The sequence below is a fragment of the Anopheles arabiensis genome, chromosome 2, assembly GCF_016920715.1.
Source record: "Anopheles arabiensis isolate DONGOLA chromosome 2, AaraD3, whole genome shotgun sequence".
Lineage (NCBI taxonomy): Eukaryota > Metazoa > Arthropoda > Insecta > Diptera > Culicidae > Anopheles > Anopheles arabiensis.
In genome coordinates, this window is record NC_053517.1 from 64,606,726 (window position 1) to 64,624,171 (window position 17,446).

Genomic DNA, 17,446 nt, shown 5'->3' on the forward strand with positions numbered 1-17,446 from the left:
GAACTGACTCTCGCCACAGCCAGCAGCGGCGGCACCGTCTCTTTCATCGTTCAATCATCTGTCAGCTGAGCGACAAACGGCGCAACAAAAATGAGGCAAAACTGGAACGATAAACGGTCCTTGTTCGAGCGCTGCGATGAAGCAGGCTGTGCATACACACGTTCGGCAGGTCTTATGAAGGCGCTCGTATGTGAGTGCTAGCCTCCACTGTCGATGGAGCAAAGAACAAGACAACAGTCTCCCATCGTTAGTTATGCTGTCATATTTCTTTTGCTGCAATTCACTCACTCCGTTCGATTGAACGTCGAGCCAGCGCTTTACGCCACCAACGTAGGATATTTGATATTGCTTCCACCAATCCGCCGTCATCGCCGGTCGCTGTCACCTGGGGAGGTTGCGATCAGCCGATCGCAAATATGGGTTTTTTTTTTAGTTCCTAGTCAAATCAATCAAATCGTAGGTACAATTTTAGTGCTTTCAGTTTATTACTATGCCATCATGTGTTTCGTTGAGCAATTTTACACCATTTTGCATGCACTCCTATGTACAATTCACTTCAATTTATGTGCATTCAATAAACGATCTATTTCTTTGTCTAGCTTATTTATTTAATTAAATTTATCATTCATTTTTACTGCGGATACGATGTTTTGGTAATTAACAAAAAAAGCAAATAAATAAATTTAACAAAACCATACCATTCGTTTTCTTTGCCATCACAGCTCCTTTCATTTCATGGATAACAATATTTCTTAGGACAAATAAATTAGTCAACACTTTAACACAGAGAACATACAAGGAACATAAAGCAAATAATTAGAAAATTGAAGTAAATTAATCATTAAATTATCACTGGTAGTTGGCTAAAACTGATTCGCAACCCGTTTTGCTGTATTTAAGTGTAGGTATGTTTGATTTTTTTTAGTTTAAAGAAAATAATTTAAGGTGCGTTTTTCTAGTATTGTAGAATCACACAAATAATAGGTGCTGCAAAAGTGGTAACAATTTTTTACAAATCCACATAAATTTAACACACCACTTTGATGTGTTTTCCAAATTTATAATGATTATCCATAACTTGTTTGTATTTTTCTCTGTTTGTTATTTTATGTTTCGAGTTTTCCACTATCACTTTATGCGTACGGTGCTTTTTGATACGATGCGTACTTGGCATTACTACACTGCTACTACTTAATCTATCTTTCAATCCGGTTGAAAGGTAGAAAAATAGCCCTTCTACTACTCAAATGGTCTTAATGGTATGTTCAATACCGGCAGCGGTAAAGCTAATTATGAACGAAATCGTGAAATAGATTCATCATCTATGTGTGAAGGAATGTTACGAATATACATTTTAACGTAATTAGTTTACATCCAATTATATCGATCGATCACGTCAACGATCTTCAGTGTAAACAGTGCTAGCAATTGTTTAACGCGAGCAAATGTGCAACCAGACGAAACTATCACGAAAAATAAGCTCAAGAGGATGGAGGTAAGTAATACTTTTGTTGAGCATCTCTAAACATTAGTTATCGATTGAATAAAGAAATCTAAGTTCATTTCTTTTTACAAGACTAGAAAAAGAGTGTAAAAGAACTACCAAATTACAGATTTGCTCTTTCAATTAATTTTACACAGAAGTATTTTAATGTCTGTTGTGGTTGGTGGTGTCATTATTTGTGTTTGTGTTATCTTTTTTCCATCCAACTCGTCTACCTAAGTGTAACAGATTATGGTTACACGGCCCCCAGTACACCTATACTCATCTACTCCCATAACGACCGTTCGTGGCATCCTTCAGTTCGTCCATCAGAGACAGCGGAAATCGCTGTTGATGTTGCTGTTGATGGTGTAGTGGTTGCTGCTGTGGTTGAGGATAATTAGCGATTTGTAAAACGGAATTGAGATTGTCCATTTCCAGCTTCAGCGATGAAACGCATTCGTGGAGCGGCTGAAGTGAATATCTTGTCCGAGAGCTTTCCTCCACGAGTGCACGAAGCTGATCGATGTCCAAGCTAGTGACGGACAATGATAGAGATTGCATTTCTGGGCTCAGTACGGTCGCTGAAAGATGTCCGCTTCCTTCAGCAGAGCTATCTCGAGGTTGGAAGTTCTGTAGGCCATATAGGGTTGAGTAGAGAGAACACTATTTTCAAAAAGTGCCATAATGTATGTGAAGTGGAACATATGTGACATATGATTAAATGAATGGTCTATGAATATGTCGGATTTTTTTAACTTTCTTAGTATTTTTATGAACAAATTCGATTATGCAAATTGAAACTTACTTAATGCACACAACGTTTAAGTTTTCAAAAAAAAAGTTTTAAATCGTGTAATGAAGCTTACGAAATCATTTAAAGCAAATGTAATAGATAATAGAAAGAACCCTCCACTCACCTGTAAACTGTTCCCAACCGCGTTTACCATATTCTGCCGCAATTCGCGCACTTCTTCCTCTAGTTCGTATTTTTCCTGCTTTTCCAACAGAATTGCATCTTGTAGCGATTGCAGATCGCCTAAGAACGTTTCTTTTGCTGCTGCAATCAAAGCGTCAGATTGTTCGTACAGCTTCAACCGTTCGTGTGCTGTTTCAAGACGAATTTCTTGCACCCGAACCAATCGTTCCAAGTCGTGCAGTTTTTCCGTGAGATTCTTTTCCTGCATTCCAGCCACCGACGCATTCTGTTCCAGTGAACTGTTCTCCTGCGTTATTCGAACCAGCGTGTGTTGCGATTCTTCTAATTGCCGTACTTTTTCAGCCAATTCGGCGCGTACATCTTCCGTCTCGGCCGTTTGCATTTCTGCCGCTCGCTTCCAGTCGCCGATCGAGCTTTCCAGTTGCTTCACCTTTTCCGCCTCTCGCTCGAGCTGATCATGCAAACGATCATTCTCTTTGCGCACTTTTTTCAATTCGTGAAGCTCCTTGAACGCTCGTTTCAATGAACCCCAAACGTCGCGGTCCGTTGTCAGCAGACAGTTGTTCTCTAGCAGATTGATCAATCGATCCTTTTCCGATCGTAATGTGGCTGCTTCCTGTTTGAATGTTTCTAAATCCGCTTCCATCAGTAGGCAACGTTCCCGTGTCGATGACATCTCGCAACGAAGCGTTGCACACTTTTCGTGTTCCCTTAGCAGCTCCTCCACACGCTGCTCGGCCTGTTTTCGCTCTCGAGCATGTTCCTTTGACTTTTTCAACAGTGTCCTGTTGTTTAGTTCGTAACGCTTCAGACGACGACGATTTTCATTCTCAATCGCTTTCAGCATGATGCGTAAGTTACGGAATTCAACATCTTCTTCCTCGTTTGTTAGTCCAGCGTGGGCTACGCTTTCCCAGCATCTAGAGCCATGGCGTGAGCATAACGATTTGTGTCCTTTTTCATTTGTTGCCTTACCCTTTCCTGTCGGTTGCCTGAAAAGCTTCTGCTCCAGTTCTTCGACATCTTGCTTTAGCGATCTTATGGTCTCTTCACTTCGCTTGACGATGTTATAGGATGGCGTTGCTTCGATGTCCTTGCCAATGCTAGCACACTGACCTAATTTTAGCTCCAGATCTAAATTCTTCGACTCTATGCTTCGGAAGTTTTCCAGCAATTGCATTTCATCACGCCTTGGGTTTGCTTTTTCCGTGCACATGGCCAATTCACCTTTTAACTGCTGCTGCTGCTGCTGCTGCTGTGCGATAATCAACCGATTACACTGATCCTGCAAATCCCGATTGTGCTGCTGAATTGACTCACAATCCTTCGCACCCGACCGTTGCCAATCGGTGGAGGAGAAGTTTATCGACAAAACTTTCACCTGCGCTTTCAGTTTTTCCACACTGACATCTATCTGTCGTTTGGTGAAGCTTTCGCGCGCCAGTTGCGCAGTAAGCGTTTCGATTAGCGATTTGTCGGATTCTCGTTGCTGCCGCAGTTGCGTCATGTATCTTTCCACTTCCTTTTCGTTTTTGGCCATTACGTTGAGCTGTTGCTTGTGTTGCTGCAGCGAATCTTGGAGTTGACTAAGCACGGCAAGCAGTTCGGAGTTTTGTTTGTTAAGCAGCTCATTCTGTTCCATCAAATCTGCTACGCGATTTGCTGAAGCTTTCTGCTCTTTGGCCAGCTCTTCTGTGTGTTGTTTTGTTACGTTCTCTACCGCTTCTTTGGCACGATCAACATAGGCGCTAGCTAGACTTCGATGCAGCGCATGATTTTCCTCATTCAATCGCAATTCTTCCTTCTGTGTTTCTTCAATAAGTGCTGTCTTTTCTTCACGCTCTTTGTACAGTAGTGCTTCTAAGCACGAGTATGATTCCTTTAATTTGGCATTTTCATTTTGGCACCGGTGCAGCTCATCTCTATACCATTGTTCCGTCGCTTTCACGCCACAGATCTCATTTTTACCCTCCAATAGCTGATGCTCCAGGGATTTTAGTTTTATAGCCAAATTCTCCTTCTCCACATGTTGATCTACGATCTTTTGCTTCAAACATTCATTGGCCTTTTCTTTGCAGCTCAAATCCAATCGTAAGCCATCCAGCTCGGAACGGATACGCAACAGATCACGTCCATGCTGATCCAACGGTTGTGCCTTTAACCGAGCCAGCTCCTTCCGCACATCTTCCAGCTCCTGTTCGAGCTCATTTTTTTCATCCAACAATTTGTCAATTTTCTTACTCAACCCCAGTTCGATTTCGTTGCGTATTTCGTTCCACTTGTACTTGTACGTGAGCAGTTCCGTTTTCGTCTGATACAGCTCGGTGTTCAGCTGCACGAAGCGATGATGCATTTCGGCGCCCGTGCCCACCGTAGCGAACGGGACCTTCTCCTTGCAGCCCGATTCGGACAGTGAAAAGTTGCCCGAATCATAGTTGGTTGCACTTTCGTCCATCTCGCCGAACAATCCGCTGACGCGCGTCGGTTGTTGCAGTGGCGTTGACGGTTGACTGCCAGCGTCCGTTTGCAGTTCGGAGATGTAAGAAAGCTGGGAGGAGGACGGCGATGGATACAGCAGCAGTTGATGCCACGTTTGACCGGATCGGGTTTCGTTTGGGTCACCCATTTCGCAGTCTGGCAGCATCCGTTTTTTGATATCGCTTTCATTGCTAGCTGGTGGAGTGGTCATGCTAACCAGCGCTGCTAAAATGAGAGCAAACAACACTCACACAACACGGACAGCGGAGGGAGCGAATCCAACATTAAATTGATTACAATTTCATTGTTTTTTGCTAGCTTTACACTGTATTTGGCCACTGGAATACGCTTTTATTTGGTAAAAAGTAAAGGATGAAAAAATGACGTTGCAAGCAAATGCTCAATGTAAACACTGCGCAGCTGACAAGCCAAGAGAAAACTGAAAGATTGCACAGTGGGAAATGACTACAGTAACGCCCAGGACAACACTGTCCAGAAATGAAATTTTGAGCAATTGTTCGACGTGCTCAAAACAAATTGCCTGTATGCTAAACTCGCAATTTCAACTACTGATTCATAAACCAATTCTGTTTTGTAGCCTTTAAAGCAATGAAACATAATTGTCTGGGAGAAACGTACATTTCGTTTTAATTACATTGCAGTCAAATGTCCACGCGCACGCCATTGTGGTTTGTTATTGCTGAACAGCACATCAACCACGAGGTCCGAAAGCGATCACACAGTGAGGCGGTGCATCTTTTTCAGTTGGATATCGTCACAGTACACATTTTGTGTGTAAAAATGTTCTACTAACAACAAGTGTGATGATGAGTCGTTCGCTCGCGAGCTAATAACATTCCAGTGGTGAAATCTGGTTCTAAAAATTGCAAAAGTGTACCAGCGTGCGTGAAATTACCACACATGACGGTGAATAAAACTGCTGTTTGTTTACAAAACATTGATCCTATGATCGAAAGCTTCATACATGATATGGGATAAGGTGGTGGTGATGGTTGGTTGGCTGGTGTGGTACGGTAGCCGAAGGAAACGAAACGTTCCTTTCGGGCGTAAATTACAAGTAGCATGGAATGTCTCGCAACAATTACAGAGCTATCGTTTGCTCCCCAATTGTTTGCTGACAGATTCACTCCCATTCCCCGTTCCTCGTGCGTGCAGCTGATGCAGCTTGTTTAACGACGCACCAACGATCGTCTCAGCTTTCATACGACCATACGCCCTCGTTCACTCTCCATTCGGCTCTCGTACTCCCGTCAGTTGAGTCGTGTGCGTGCGTGCGTGCATCATTGTTGTTGCTGTTTTTCGCAATGGAAAATGTGCTTGAAAGTAGTGTTGCAGCAGATATGAGGCTATGAGGTATCAGTGTAGATGTGTGGCTTGAATTTGCCTTCTCGTGATTCTATGCTTCACGTTGGTGTACTGCACTTTTTCGCAAGCCAAAAAAGAAACTGCAGTGCGCGACGTGACGCGTTCGCGAATTATTTCACTTCGAACAGATCAGGTAGTGATCACCGCGTATTCTCTAAATCCGGTCGACCCACGCTTAACCACAGTTGTGGCGAGGGACGGATAGTGGAAGTTTCTAGTGCATTGTGCTCATTACCATTAGTGTCACAGCGCCACCGCCTGCTGCTCTCTTATCCATCTGGCTTGATCTCGTTGGAAACCAATTGGGTGGGAAAGCCCGGCAACTGGATCGCGAGTGTAGACGAACATTTCAGTTGTCCGTTCTTCGGTGGTTGTAACAGCCGTTCGGCCAGTTAGTGCGGTGTTGCTAGAGTGTGTAGAGCTGGCGAGCATGGCCTCACTATCATTGCCGCGTGTACTGCAACACCGGAAGTCTCCCGTTGAGATCGAGCGTGAAAATCTCGTTAAAAATTTGGTACGATTCCGTTCTGCTGCATGTCTGTCTCTCTGAATGTGCTGTATGTATGTATGTATGTATATATGTATGTATGAATGAATCTGCGTGATGTGAAAGATCGTCGATGGGAGTGATATCTTCATATATATTATTACAATTGCAATTCCCCTGGAATTATGATGCTTTCATTTCTTCCTGCTCGCTGCATCGCTTGCACATCTTTACTGTAAAGCCATAAAGCACCAACCACAACAATAATGAACCATGTGGGTAACACCTGCCCCTTATGAGTCACTCTCATTCATGGATACATGCATTATGTAAAAATAATAATAATAATAGTTTGTCGCCTGCAGCAGAGTACACTAACACCACGCACCGACTCCTACCACACAATTCAGTGTCAGCGGGGATATGGTTCTTATTGTTGATATCATTTGAACCAAAACATAATTAACATCTACACACACGCATACACGCAGGAGCAGTAGAGAAAGAGAGGGGCACTTCCGTCCGGCTGCGGAACGTCGCCACCGCCGTTTAGTCATCATCATCATCGCCATCATCGCCATTATCATAGGAGTGGCATCATCGTCACTACCGGAATGCTTGCTATTTCAGGTTTGCGGTGATCGCCAGCTAGAAAAGGCTTACCGGAAGCTGTTCTGCCGCTTCACGAGACTGGTTAGCGTCGTCCGGTCCGGTATTAATTGGTGGAATTTAATGAAATTCAAAAAGGTGTAATAGGATGTTCCGTTACAGTAGAATTTCAATGCCACAAGTAAATGAAGTCGTTCAATGAAATTCAATGAAAAAGGCACCGCTCTGGTGGAGGGCCTCACAGTGCATAACGTATGTTCTTCGTTACTGTACACGTTAATAATATACAAACGTTTGCTCTTTTCGGTCGTGGCAGGCCAGATTTGCAGCCCTAGACTAAACGATGGGAAAGAATGGGAACATTGAAATATCCATCGATCAAAGTGTGCGCGGTGGTTGTAAATATCGCTTCATTTATTCGAAACGCCAGCTAGATAGCGGTAAAGATCGTAAAGAAAGTGAATCGGATCGAATCTCTCCTGCTTTGGTTTCATTCACTGCATGCTCCAGTGAGTGCGAGTGTAACTGCCGTGTAAAGGAAACCCACCGCGCCTTCCACGAAGGTTTCTTCCACAACACCGAAGATTGGCGGTGCCGGGAAAAGTGGATCCCATTTCCTACGGCGTTTTCTTTTAAGGTTTTTCGGACGAAAAATGCATTCGTTAGAGATGGTGTGGCTCGAAACAATTCGAAAGTGCATTAGTATCTCTTACCATACCATCAGTTGCAAAGGGCAAACCTAACATTTTTCTCAGCGAATTCCCGACGACTTTTGAAGCGATTTTGTTGAATTTTCAATAGCTGCACGCGTTGCTGGTGGAGATGTTGTCGATAAAAGGTTAATTTGAGTGCATTTGTTAGAATATATTTATTTATATGCACATGTTGCAGCAATCGCAATCAAATGCAATTTATCTTTTCTCACTTTTTCCCCTCGAAGGCGTCCGAACGGCATGGTTATTTGAAGCAGCAGAGCATATATCGAAATTCACCAACAAATGGTCACACCTGTTATGTTGAGGTGCCTGTGTGCGCATGGTTTCGTGTGAGTAATGAAGGAAAAATAAATAATAACAAACAGTTTAAAGCATGACGCATAGCTTTGTCTACTTCCGGTATGGTTGTAATCGGCCGGATTATTGGTAAGAGTGCTGTATCGAACAAAATATTAAAAAAGGGCGTCTAAGAAAAACCACTACCACATAGAACACCTGAACCTAAAATAGGCGCTTGTGCATGAGTGTGCCGAGCAGAATATCTTTGTAAACACTGCACAGTCCAGGCAAAATGTTGTATTCATTTTTTGTCGCCCACCTACCTCTATCTATCGAAACTGCTGCTGAACAGATTAGATATGCCATTTATCTCTGAACCTGGCAAGAGATAGTACGGAAGGCCGTGTGTTACGGGCGTTCGGGCTTCAATTGGCAGTATTCCCTGACCAGGCTCAGTATTGATTCTGTGAAAGTGAAACAGTGAGGATCATCGAAGGTGGGATCCGAAAGGTAGGATCTTTATTCCTGTTTTTGCTCGTGGGTCTTAGTTCCTGGAAGCCGAAAACCCCCCGAAATCCACCCATTCCACTATTGGAGGCCTTTTGACATTCACGCTTCAATATCGATCGACAGTCGCACTATTATTGGTGTGATTGTAATGCTTAATTTAATTTGTGCACCTCACAGGGTTTGTCATGGAAATTCCTTTCTTCTGACTGTGGGGACACTTGTGTAGTACTCCATTGGGTGGCATTTGCATTCGGTTGCGATCAAGCAGTGTGTTGTCTCAGTCGCGAGCAGCAGTTGTGTCGATGTGGTGAACCTCACACCACAAACACCACTTTGATTAAAAAAGTAGTTAAAGTTTGTAGTAAAGCCTTTTTGTAAGTCTCTACTGCTAGCGAGAGTGCGTGTGAATCATCGAACGCAAACACTTGACCAAACGACCACGACAAATCAGAGTGTGGTGTGGTAGTGAAGCAAAGCAAAAGAGATAAAGGGAATTCGTTTATCATTTTATCAGCCATTTGCGGATCCGTGGTGTACGAAAATGTCGAATGCTTGAATTATTTGCTCAGTGTTAGTGTAAGAGAAAATACTAAATTCCGTTTAGTTCAAAAGAAGGATTTTTTTGTGTTAAAAATTTGAATCAATCTAGCCACTAATCCTTCGCTAACTATAAGGGACGTTTCAAAGATTTCATTGTAATTCATATTGTTTGACCTAATAATGCATTCAATCTCATTGTCACTAGAGTATGCAGACTGTTGCATATATCAAACGTGAATACATGCAATTTTAATGTTGTTTTGATACTTGCACACATGTTCTACACAAACAAAAAGTGTCCCAGGCACGTATGCTATGCTATTTAAGAGAAAATTATTATTGTTTACTATCCAAGACATTGTAACAACAATAACGCAAGCTGTTGTGTTCGGTGAGCACAATGCGACGCTGCCAACAGTGTGTTGTTGCGTTGTAACACTATTAACACACATTCACATTCGTTCACCATTGACGATTGTAGCATGGATTTAGCATTAAATGTACATACATACACGTTTTATTCCTTCCCAGTACCTACTATAGTGAATATTACTGCACGGAACCATTTGTAAAGCAAAGCATTTTTGACTGTAAAACATGTCGCTAACGGATAAGGAATACTATAATCTGGTAAGTAAGATCACTTAACCAATCCCCCGAATACCCTCTCTTTTTCTTATTGAAGGCATGATTTGGCCCTTGGTAGCAGTGGAAAGCTGTCCACTACGTTTCTCATTCGCTTCTCGTGTTCTTGTTTCTTGTTGTCCACAGACTATCAGTATTTCCAAAGCGCTCAGCAATGTGGAAATGCCCATCAAGGTGAAGCACGTCCGTGCGGCTATCATTGGTACATTCCACAGCAATGGTGCGCATGCATTTTGGGCCATTGCCATCCGGCAACCGATACAGGACAATCGGATAGTGGCGTGGAAGTTCTGCCATCTGCTGCACAAGATACTGCGCGAGGGCCACCCGCTATGCTGTCAGCATTCCATGCGGCACCGGGCCATGCTGCTGGAGGCCGGAAAGCTGTGGGGCCATCTGAACGATGGGTATGGTATTTGCATCAAGCACTACACCAAGCTGCTCGTGACGAAGCTCGAGTTTCACGATCGCAACCCCCGCGTACCGGGCAGCTTATCGTTGCGCCAGGGCGATCTGGAAAAGATTGGCGAGGGAGACATTAACATTTAGTAGGTATCACGCATTTCGCAAAATTGAATTTGATTGAAACTGGTGTTTTTGTTATATACCAAGTAATCATGCTTTTCGTCTAGTTTCCAGCTCGCAGTTGAAATATTCGACTATCTGGATGATATCATTGCGCTGCAAGGCACAAGTAAGACACGATCACGTCTGAACTATTGGTGGGAGTTTTTTTGTTGTGTGTAACGACCCTCTTATCTTATACGCTTTTCCAGTATTCAATTCCATCACAACGTTCTGCGTCAGTTCGATGACTTCGGCGGGACAGTGCCGTTTGGCACCGTTGATTCCTTGCATTCAAGACTCGAACCCACTGTACGATATGCTGGTGCGCGTGATGTTTAAACTGCACGCCAACTTACCCTCAGATCTGCTGACTGGGCATCGCCAGCGCTTCAACACACTGTTCCATCAGCTGAAATCGTTCTACGGACAGTCGCGCAATCTGCAGTATTTTGTTAACCTGATCACCGTACCGAAGCTCCCGGAGGCGCCGCCCAACTTCCAGCAGCAAAGCGATCTGGGCAACTACCAAACACCGGTAGTGGTGATGCCCGACAGTGAACCCCTGGACAATGAGCCGGAACCGCCAGCGATCGACAATCTGATCGATACGGCCGAGGCGACCCCACCGATACCGGAGCTCCCACGCGAACAACCACCATCAGATGGCCGCTCCGGCGCCGGTCGTACCGGTGGCACAAGTAATGGAACTGGAACGGCTGATTCAGGAGCGGGACAATATCATTCGCCACCTGCAGATGGAAACGCAAGGATTGTCCAACCAGCTGAAAGCGGCTACCAGCGAGCAGCGGGACGTGCAGCGTCGACTCGAGGACCAAATAGCGACACTCAATGCACAGCTTACGCATAGCCAAGGCGAACTTACCAATCTACGGTTTCAGAAGGAAGAGCTGGAACTGCGAGCCCAAACGGCACCAACGCTAGAGCGTAAGTAATACGCGCCCCGAAAGGGAGTTTCAATAACTAATGCTGATCGATTGTTGATACATTGCAGAGCGAGCGCAAGCGGAAGAGGAACGTGCAAAAGCCAGTGAGGAAAAGTTCCAAAAACTAAAAACCATGTACACGCAGATACGCGATGAGCACGTGAACCTACTGCGTCAGGTACGGAACAGATTCTTGCCTAATGATTTAATACTAATTTAACAACAACATTTCAATCTTTTTAACGGATATAACATTTTAATATAAGCATCTTTTTCTTCTACTACTGACTACTTTTCCTACTTTCGTTTTTGCTTTGTTGGGGATGAAAACCGATTTTATTATTACACTATTTTTATAAAGATGAAAATCGATCAATACAAATTAGCATGCTATAAAAAGGTTAGTTCGAGTGAGCAATGCTACAGCTTTGAAACGGTGATAGGTGATTGTGTCGATAGAGATCCTTCACAATCATTCCAAATTATCTTAGTCGCTCGTTCCTTATCCCCTTTTCGTAGGTTTCGTTACGTTGTGTTGTAGAAAATGTCCTTTAACTTCTAGTTTCCTTACCTAACTTATATAAACATTGGAGATGCTGTGCATTCATGATACCCATTTTCTTTGATTACACTCCATAGCATGGCGAAATTAGCAAGCAACTAGCCTCGTCCACGAAAATTGCAGCAGAAGCGAGCAAAGCCAAGGAAGAACTCCAATGCCAGCTGGAAGAGCTCGAGCAAAAGCAAGCCCTGGTACAGAATGCACTGCAGCAAAGTTCGAACGACGCACGACAGGAGCAGGAAGCCATTGGCGAACAGCTTCAAATCATGACGCAAAAGTGTGAATCGCTGCAGAGCCGCTATGATGAGATGGAAGCGTCGCGGCAGGCCGAAATTGCCGAGCTTCGCATCAACCTCGAGCGGCTAGAGGGCGAACTGCACACGTTCCAGCAAGAGCGCGAAGCTCTCTCGAACGAAAAGGGAACGCTAGAGGAACGGTTGGCCGAAATACAGAGCGAAAAGCAGGAGCTTGATTTGAAGTACCAGGAATGCATGGCAAAGATGCACGAACTTGAGCTAAAGACTGATCATTACGCAAAGGAAGAAATGTCTTTGCAGCAGAGCGTAAACGAAAATTCACTTAAAGCGCAGGGTAAGTGTAGTATTCATTTTCCCTTCGTAAAAGTACAACATCTAATCAATCATGATTTTGTGGCGAGCCGCACTTGTGGAACAATTCTTATTTCTCCTTTTAATTATTTGTTTTTGAATCATTTCTTCCTTTCTAATCGAAATTGCTTACACTTTGTCTGTTGTGTGATCGTGTAAGTGTTTCTGTTCGACGGCAAATTGGTTTCTGTTTTTCAGTGTTTTTCTTTCTTTTTACTATATATTATCCAATCTGCTGCAATGTTTTTTTTACATTTTTTTTATTATTTCTCTTCCTTCAGAACTATCCGATCAAATTGAACAATTGCGGACGGAAAATGATACACTCAAACAACAATACAACGAACTGGAAGCAGCCAAAGCGTTGCAAGCGGAAGAGTTCCAGCGAACACACCAGGAGGAACTGCTTCGGTTCGATTCACTGCAGACGGAAATGAACGATAAGCTGGCCACTATCGCCTCGGAAAAGGATTCCATAGCGGGCGAAAAGGAGCAAACCTGGGAGCAGCTGCTAATGCTTCAAACGGAATCCACCCAAAAGCAAGCTGATTTTGAATCGCTGGAAAAGGATTTGAAATCAGTTCTCGAGCAAAAGGATCACGAATTGGAAGAACTTAATGCAAAGTATCGGGAGCTGGAAGAAAAATATCAGGTACTACTATTGTGGCTAGTTGTAAAAATAATCATTTGCTTGCTACTGCTCATCACCATCACACAACACACATGCCGCACCAAACAGAGGATAGCGGGACTTTGTCTCATTTGTCTGTGCTATAACCGGCGGTCGTCTGGTGTTAGTGGTTGTTGCTATTAATATTATTATTATTTCCATTGATAACCATTTTGCTATGTTTGCATCTTCATTGTTGGTACGATTTTGTGCCACACTAAAGCAGATCTGCTTGAACGTAACGTTGGTTGGTTGGTTGTTCGTTCGTCGCTTGTACGCACATGAGTAAGCATACAAACTAAATCATCACATACGCCATATACGTGTTAACATTTTGTCTCTGTGTTTTTTCCTGTTGTTGTTGTGTAAGTAAGTTAATGAAACACAACACAAAGAATTAATGATTTTTCTTTTCTGTTTCTTACGCCTTCTGCACATTATGGCTGTGTCGGCCCGCCCCGCCGGATAATGTAAATTTGGTTCTACTCTCCCTAGAGTCTAGATGCAAATATGGAACGGTTACTTTCCGAAAAGGAAACAATTGAATCTGATCTGCAAGATTTACTTCACCAACAGGAGCAAACGGAACACAAACTGCAGGCTGCGCTGTTGAAGGTGGAAGCGCTAGAAACGGCGCTCATTGACAGCAAAATTAGTGGAGAGACGGCACTGCGCACCCTGCTGGAGGCGTGCATTAAGTCGTCGGAAAAGCTGACACTGCGCGCCATCGGTGAAAACGAAATGCCCGGAGCTGGCGGAACACCCACCTACTTTTTGATGATAGCGGAAGAGCTGCAGGAAGTGCTGACCAAGCTGAAGATGGTCCATGAGAACTATCTGAAGGACAATTCGACGAACGTAGAATCGCTGGCACGGAAAGTCATTATCGGGGCGCATCTGCTCGCTTCTGCTCACGTGCAGGGCATGACTGTATGCAATCGCTCGGCAAACATTGAAAGCGGTGAACGTAAGTATTCACGTTAGCGTTAGGCAATTGTGTAAACTTTTTTAAGCTCGCGTACTTGGTGTTGTGTTCTAATATCGGAATGCAATAGATTGAATGGTCAATCCAACTAATAGCAGCTAGCTCAAATTAGTTAAGCTTGCTTTATGCTTGCAACTGTTGAGCAATGTCTCCGATACCGGTTAAGTATTTCGTAAACTATGCATTTAGATGTGTGCATTGTAGCCAGAGTCCGAGCTAGTTATGTAAAAAAGTGAAAGAAATTCTCTAAAAAATTACAATTCTTATAAACTTCTTGAACAATACTTTTTTTTTGCTGCATACATTTTATGTCACTTCTTCACTTTCGTTTTAATTCTTTCTTCGTGAGTATTTATTTGTTCGATTAAACGACACACAATCATTCCCAATGCTAGAACCACTTTTTATAGAGTTTTTTGTTTCATTCCCGCAGGTATCGCAGAAGAGTTGAAGAAACTGGGTCAATCGATCACGACCCTTTTCCACTCACTGCAGAAAACAAGCGAATCAGGTACGGTAAGTGATCGTATAACTGACCTGAAGACAAAACTGGAAGAGGTAACTACCATGATCGTCGATCTGGGCAAGCAAACCGATGGTACCGAAAATCTGGGCGACATGGTGGAGTCCGAGCTGACCACCATGGACAAAGCGATCGAAGAAGCTGCATCGCGCATACAGGTTCGTTATACCTCTTTGCATGGTGGGAAGATAATCGTACTAAGGCTCCAGCGTTCAAAACTCTACAACTACCTACTCAAAATCATTCACAGGAAATGCTGTCAAAATCCCGCGCTTCCGATTCGGGCATAAAGCTAGAGGTGAACGAGAAGATTCTTGATGCCTGCACGAGTCTCATGCAAGCGATCAGAGTGCTAGTGCAGAAATCTCGTTTGCTGCAATCGGAAATTGTTGCCCTCGGCAAAGGAACCGCTTCGGCAAAGGAATTCTACAAACGAAACCACCAATGGACGGAGGGACTAATTTCGGCAGCCAAGAGTGTAGCCCAAGGAGCCAACTTTCTGGTGTAAGTATATCGTACCAACGTCTAGCTTAGCGATGGCCTTAATAAATCTCTTACCAAACCCCTTCTGTTATTACAGCACGGCGGCAAATAAAACGGTGGTCGGTGGGGCAAAACATCAGCTAGATTTGGTGGTAGCCGCCCAGGAGATTGCGGCCTGCACGGCACAGCTCGTAGTGGCCAGCCGCGTGAAAGCTCCACGATCCAGCACCAACCTTACAGCGCTGGGCACCGCCTCCAAGAACGTCACGCAAGCGACCGGGATTGTTGTTGCCACGGCGAAGGATTGCAGCCAGCGGTTGGAAGATTCCCAGGATCTGGATCTTGGCACGCTGACGGTACATCAAGCCAAAACGAAAGAGATGGAGATTCAGGTAAAGGTGCTTGAGCTAGAGCAGGCACTGCAAATGGAGCGAATGCGCCTGGCCTCATTCCGCAAGAAGAACTACCAACAACCCGTGGAAGAGTAGTAAACCTAGCACTTGGCGCCACTCCCATGTTGGGTACGTTCCTCCTATACACACGCTTTTTTAAAGAAGGTAGTACGGGTCTCAGCGATCACTTTTTCGAAAATCACCACACACATACACAGAGGTTTAAAATGACCAATCTGTAGACGACTGTAGCTATGTTTCAATCCAATCCCAAAAAATCAAAGAAAATGCTTGGATTTAATTTGCTCTCTAGATGGAGATGCATTTCTACCGATTGTGTCTTATTTTGGCAATCATTTCAAATCACTTCAGACTGGTAATATGCAACAAACTGGAGGGGAAAGCTGTTTGTGTTGAACAATGTTACACTTATCATCCCACGTTATTAGCCACGCATATCACACGTTAGCCAATGAGAGGGAGGCATCATCATGCAACATCGACATTATGTTAAGAGTGTTTCGTCGCTTCATTAACCGTTATTAATAGGATAGTGAATATATTAGTATAGCATATTTAACTTTGTTAGATACCCCCAAAAGCGTAAGATGCATCCAGTAACGAATGATAAGAAGCTCTGTTATACTGTATCTTGTATTTCTACTTACAACGAAATTAATGCAAACAAATAAACATGGATCAAATAAAATCGTACCACCGTCTGGTTTCCGTTCGCATGTGTGTGCGTACATTCTTAACAGCTTTCCGAACAGTAAAGCCGATATCTAAGACACAAATATTTTACCAAAACCGGTCCATAGCGAGCCGGTTTCGTGGATGATGGTGATGTTTTTGGGCACGCTACAGAAAGCAACTGCATAACTAATCGCTTGAGACCATCCGATAGCGGTATAAATAAATTTGTTAAAAAAAACTTATATTTCACCATAGGAAAACTAAACTATTAGCTATTTGCTTTTAGTTATTGGACATATCGGAAAAAATCTAATAAAATGTAAAATGTACTCATTCGTTTAAAAGATATCCATACAAAACAAACATCAAACCCAGTGGATTCATGATAAACGATCTTTGCTCCACAATAGTAAACAACAACAACATGTTAAACCGTCAACAAATTAAAATTATTGCTTGCGCCAGTCTAAAGGAACGACGTCAGCATCGCAAGTACTGCTGCTTCGATGTATAGAAACATGTTCTGGGGGCTCGTCCCCACCGATCGCTACGTTGATCGGCATGGGGACCGAGCGGACCCACCCGTGCTGCCAAAGCGCCTCGCTAACAACTTCGCACAAACCATTCGAATGGCATTTCATAGCCACCACGCATTAAATATTCAAAATACTGAATCATGACAGGATCATTTTCAGTCGCCGGGTAAAAACAATGCAACTCCTCCATGCATGATCGCTGTTTCTAGCCATGCGCAGAGCGATCTTCCTTGACAACGAGCTTTGAATGTATCCAGGGAAAGTATAAGAGGGAAGCTAGCGAAACGAGAAAGTTCTACTCTTCTAGGCAAAGTTTTGTGAGCGTGTGTTACCGGCGTACCCCATCGGAGACCGGTTTATCGGAATATTATCACCGCGACGTCACGGCGTGAGTGTCGTTGTTTTTG

General features: G+C 43.7%; 2 protein-coding genes across 2 annotated transcripts; one reads left to right on the forward strand and one right to left on the reverse strand.

The window, feature by feature from the left end:
- Nucleotides 1–461: 461 nt before the first annotated feature.
- On the reverse strand, nucleotides 462–5,553 carry LOC120898152 (restin homolog). Its single transcript, XM_040303604.1, has 2 exons — nucleotides 2,404–5,553; nucleotides 462–2,116 (listed from the first exon to the last, which is right to left on the reverse strand). The coding sequence occupies exons 1-2, from the start codon at nucleotides 5,110–5,112 to the stop codon at nucleotides 1,766–1,768; spliced, it is 3,060 nt and encodes a 1,019-aa protein (XP_040159538.1). The 5' UTR covers nucleotides 5,113–5,553; the 3' UTR covers nucleotides 462–1,765.
- A 2,929-nt stretch (nucleotides 5,554–8,482) lies between these two features.
- On the forward strand, nucleotides 8,483–16,540 carry LOC120898151 (huntingtin-interacting protein 1). The gene is given in 14 exon segments (XM_040303603.1): nucleotides 8,483–8,888; nucleotides 9,960–10,058; nucleotides 10,200–10,621; nucleotides 10,706–10,767; nucleotides 10,850–11,363; nucleotides 11,365–11,585; nucleotides 11,653–11,762; nucleotides 11,946–11,984; nucleotides 12,224–12,737; nucleotides 13,036–13,406; nucleotides 13,920–14,391; nucleotides 14,843–15,090; nucleotides 15,183–15,436; nucleotides 15,513–16,540. Coding segments are annotated over 13 exon segments (3,651 nt in total). The 5' UTR covers nucleotides 8,483–8,888; nucleotides 9,960–10,025; the 3' UTR covers nucleotides 15,904–16,540.
- The last annotated feature ends 906 nt before the right edge of the window (nucleotides 16,541–17,446 follow it).

Bases quoted from the DNA above. Each gene is read 5' to 3' on its own strand.
- LOC120898152 (XM_040303604.1), bottom strand. From the start codon at position 5,112: ATGACCACTCCACCAGCTAGCAATGAAAGCGATATCAAAAAACGGATG. The intron at 2,117-2,403 runs GTGAGTGGAGGG...TATGGCCTACAG, and splicing joins CGGTTGGGAACAGTTTACAG to AACTTCCAACCTCGAGATAG.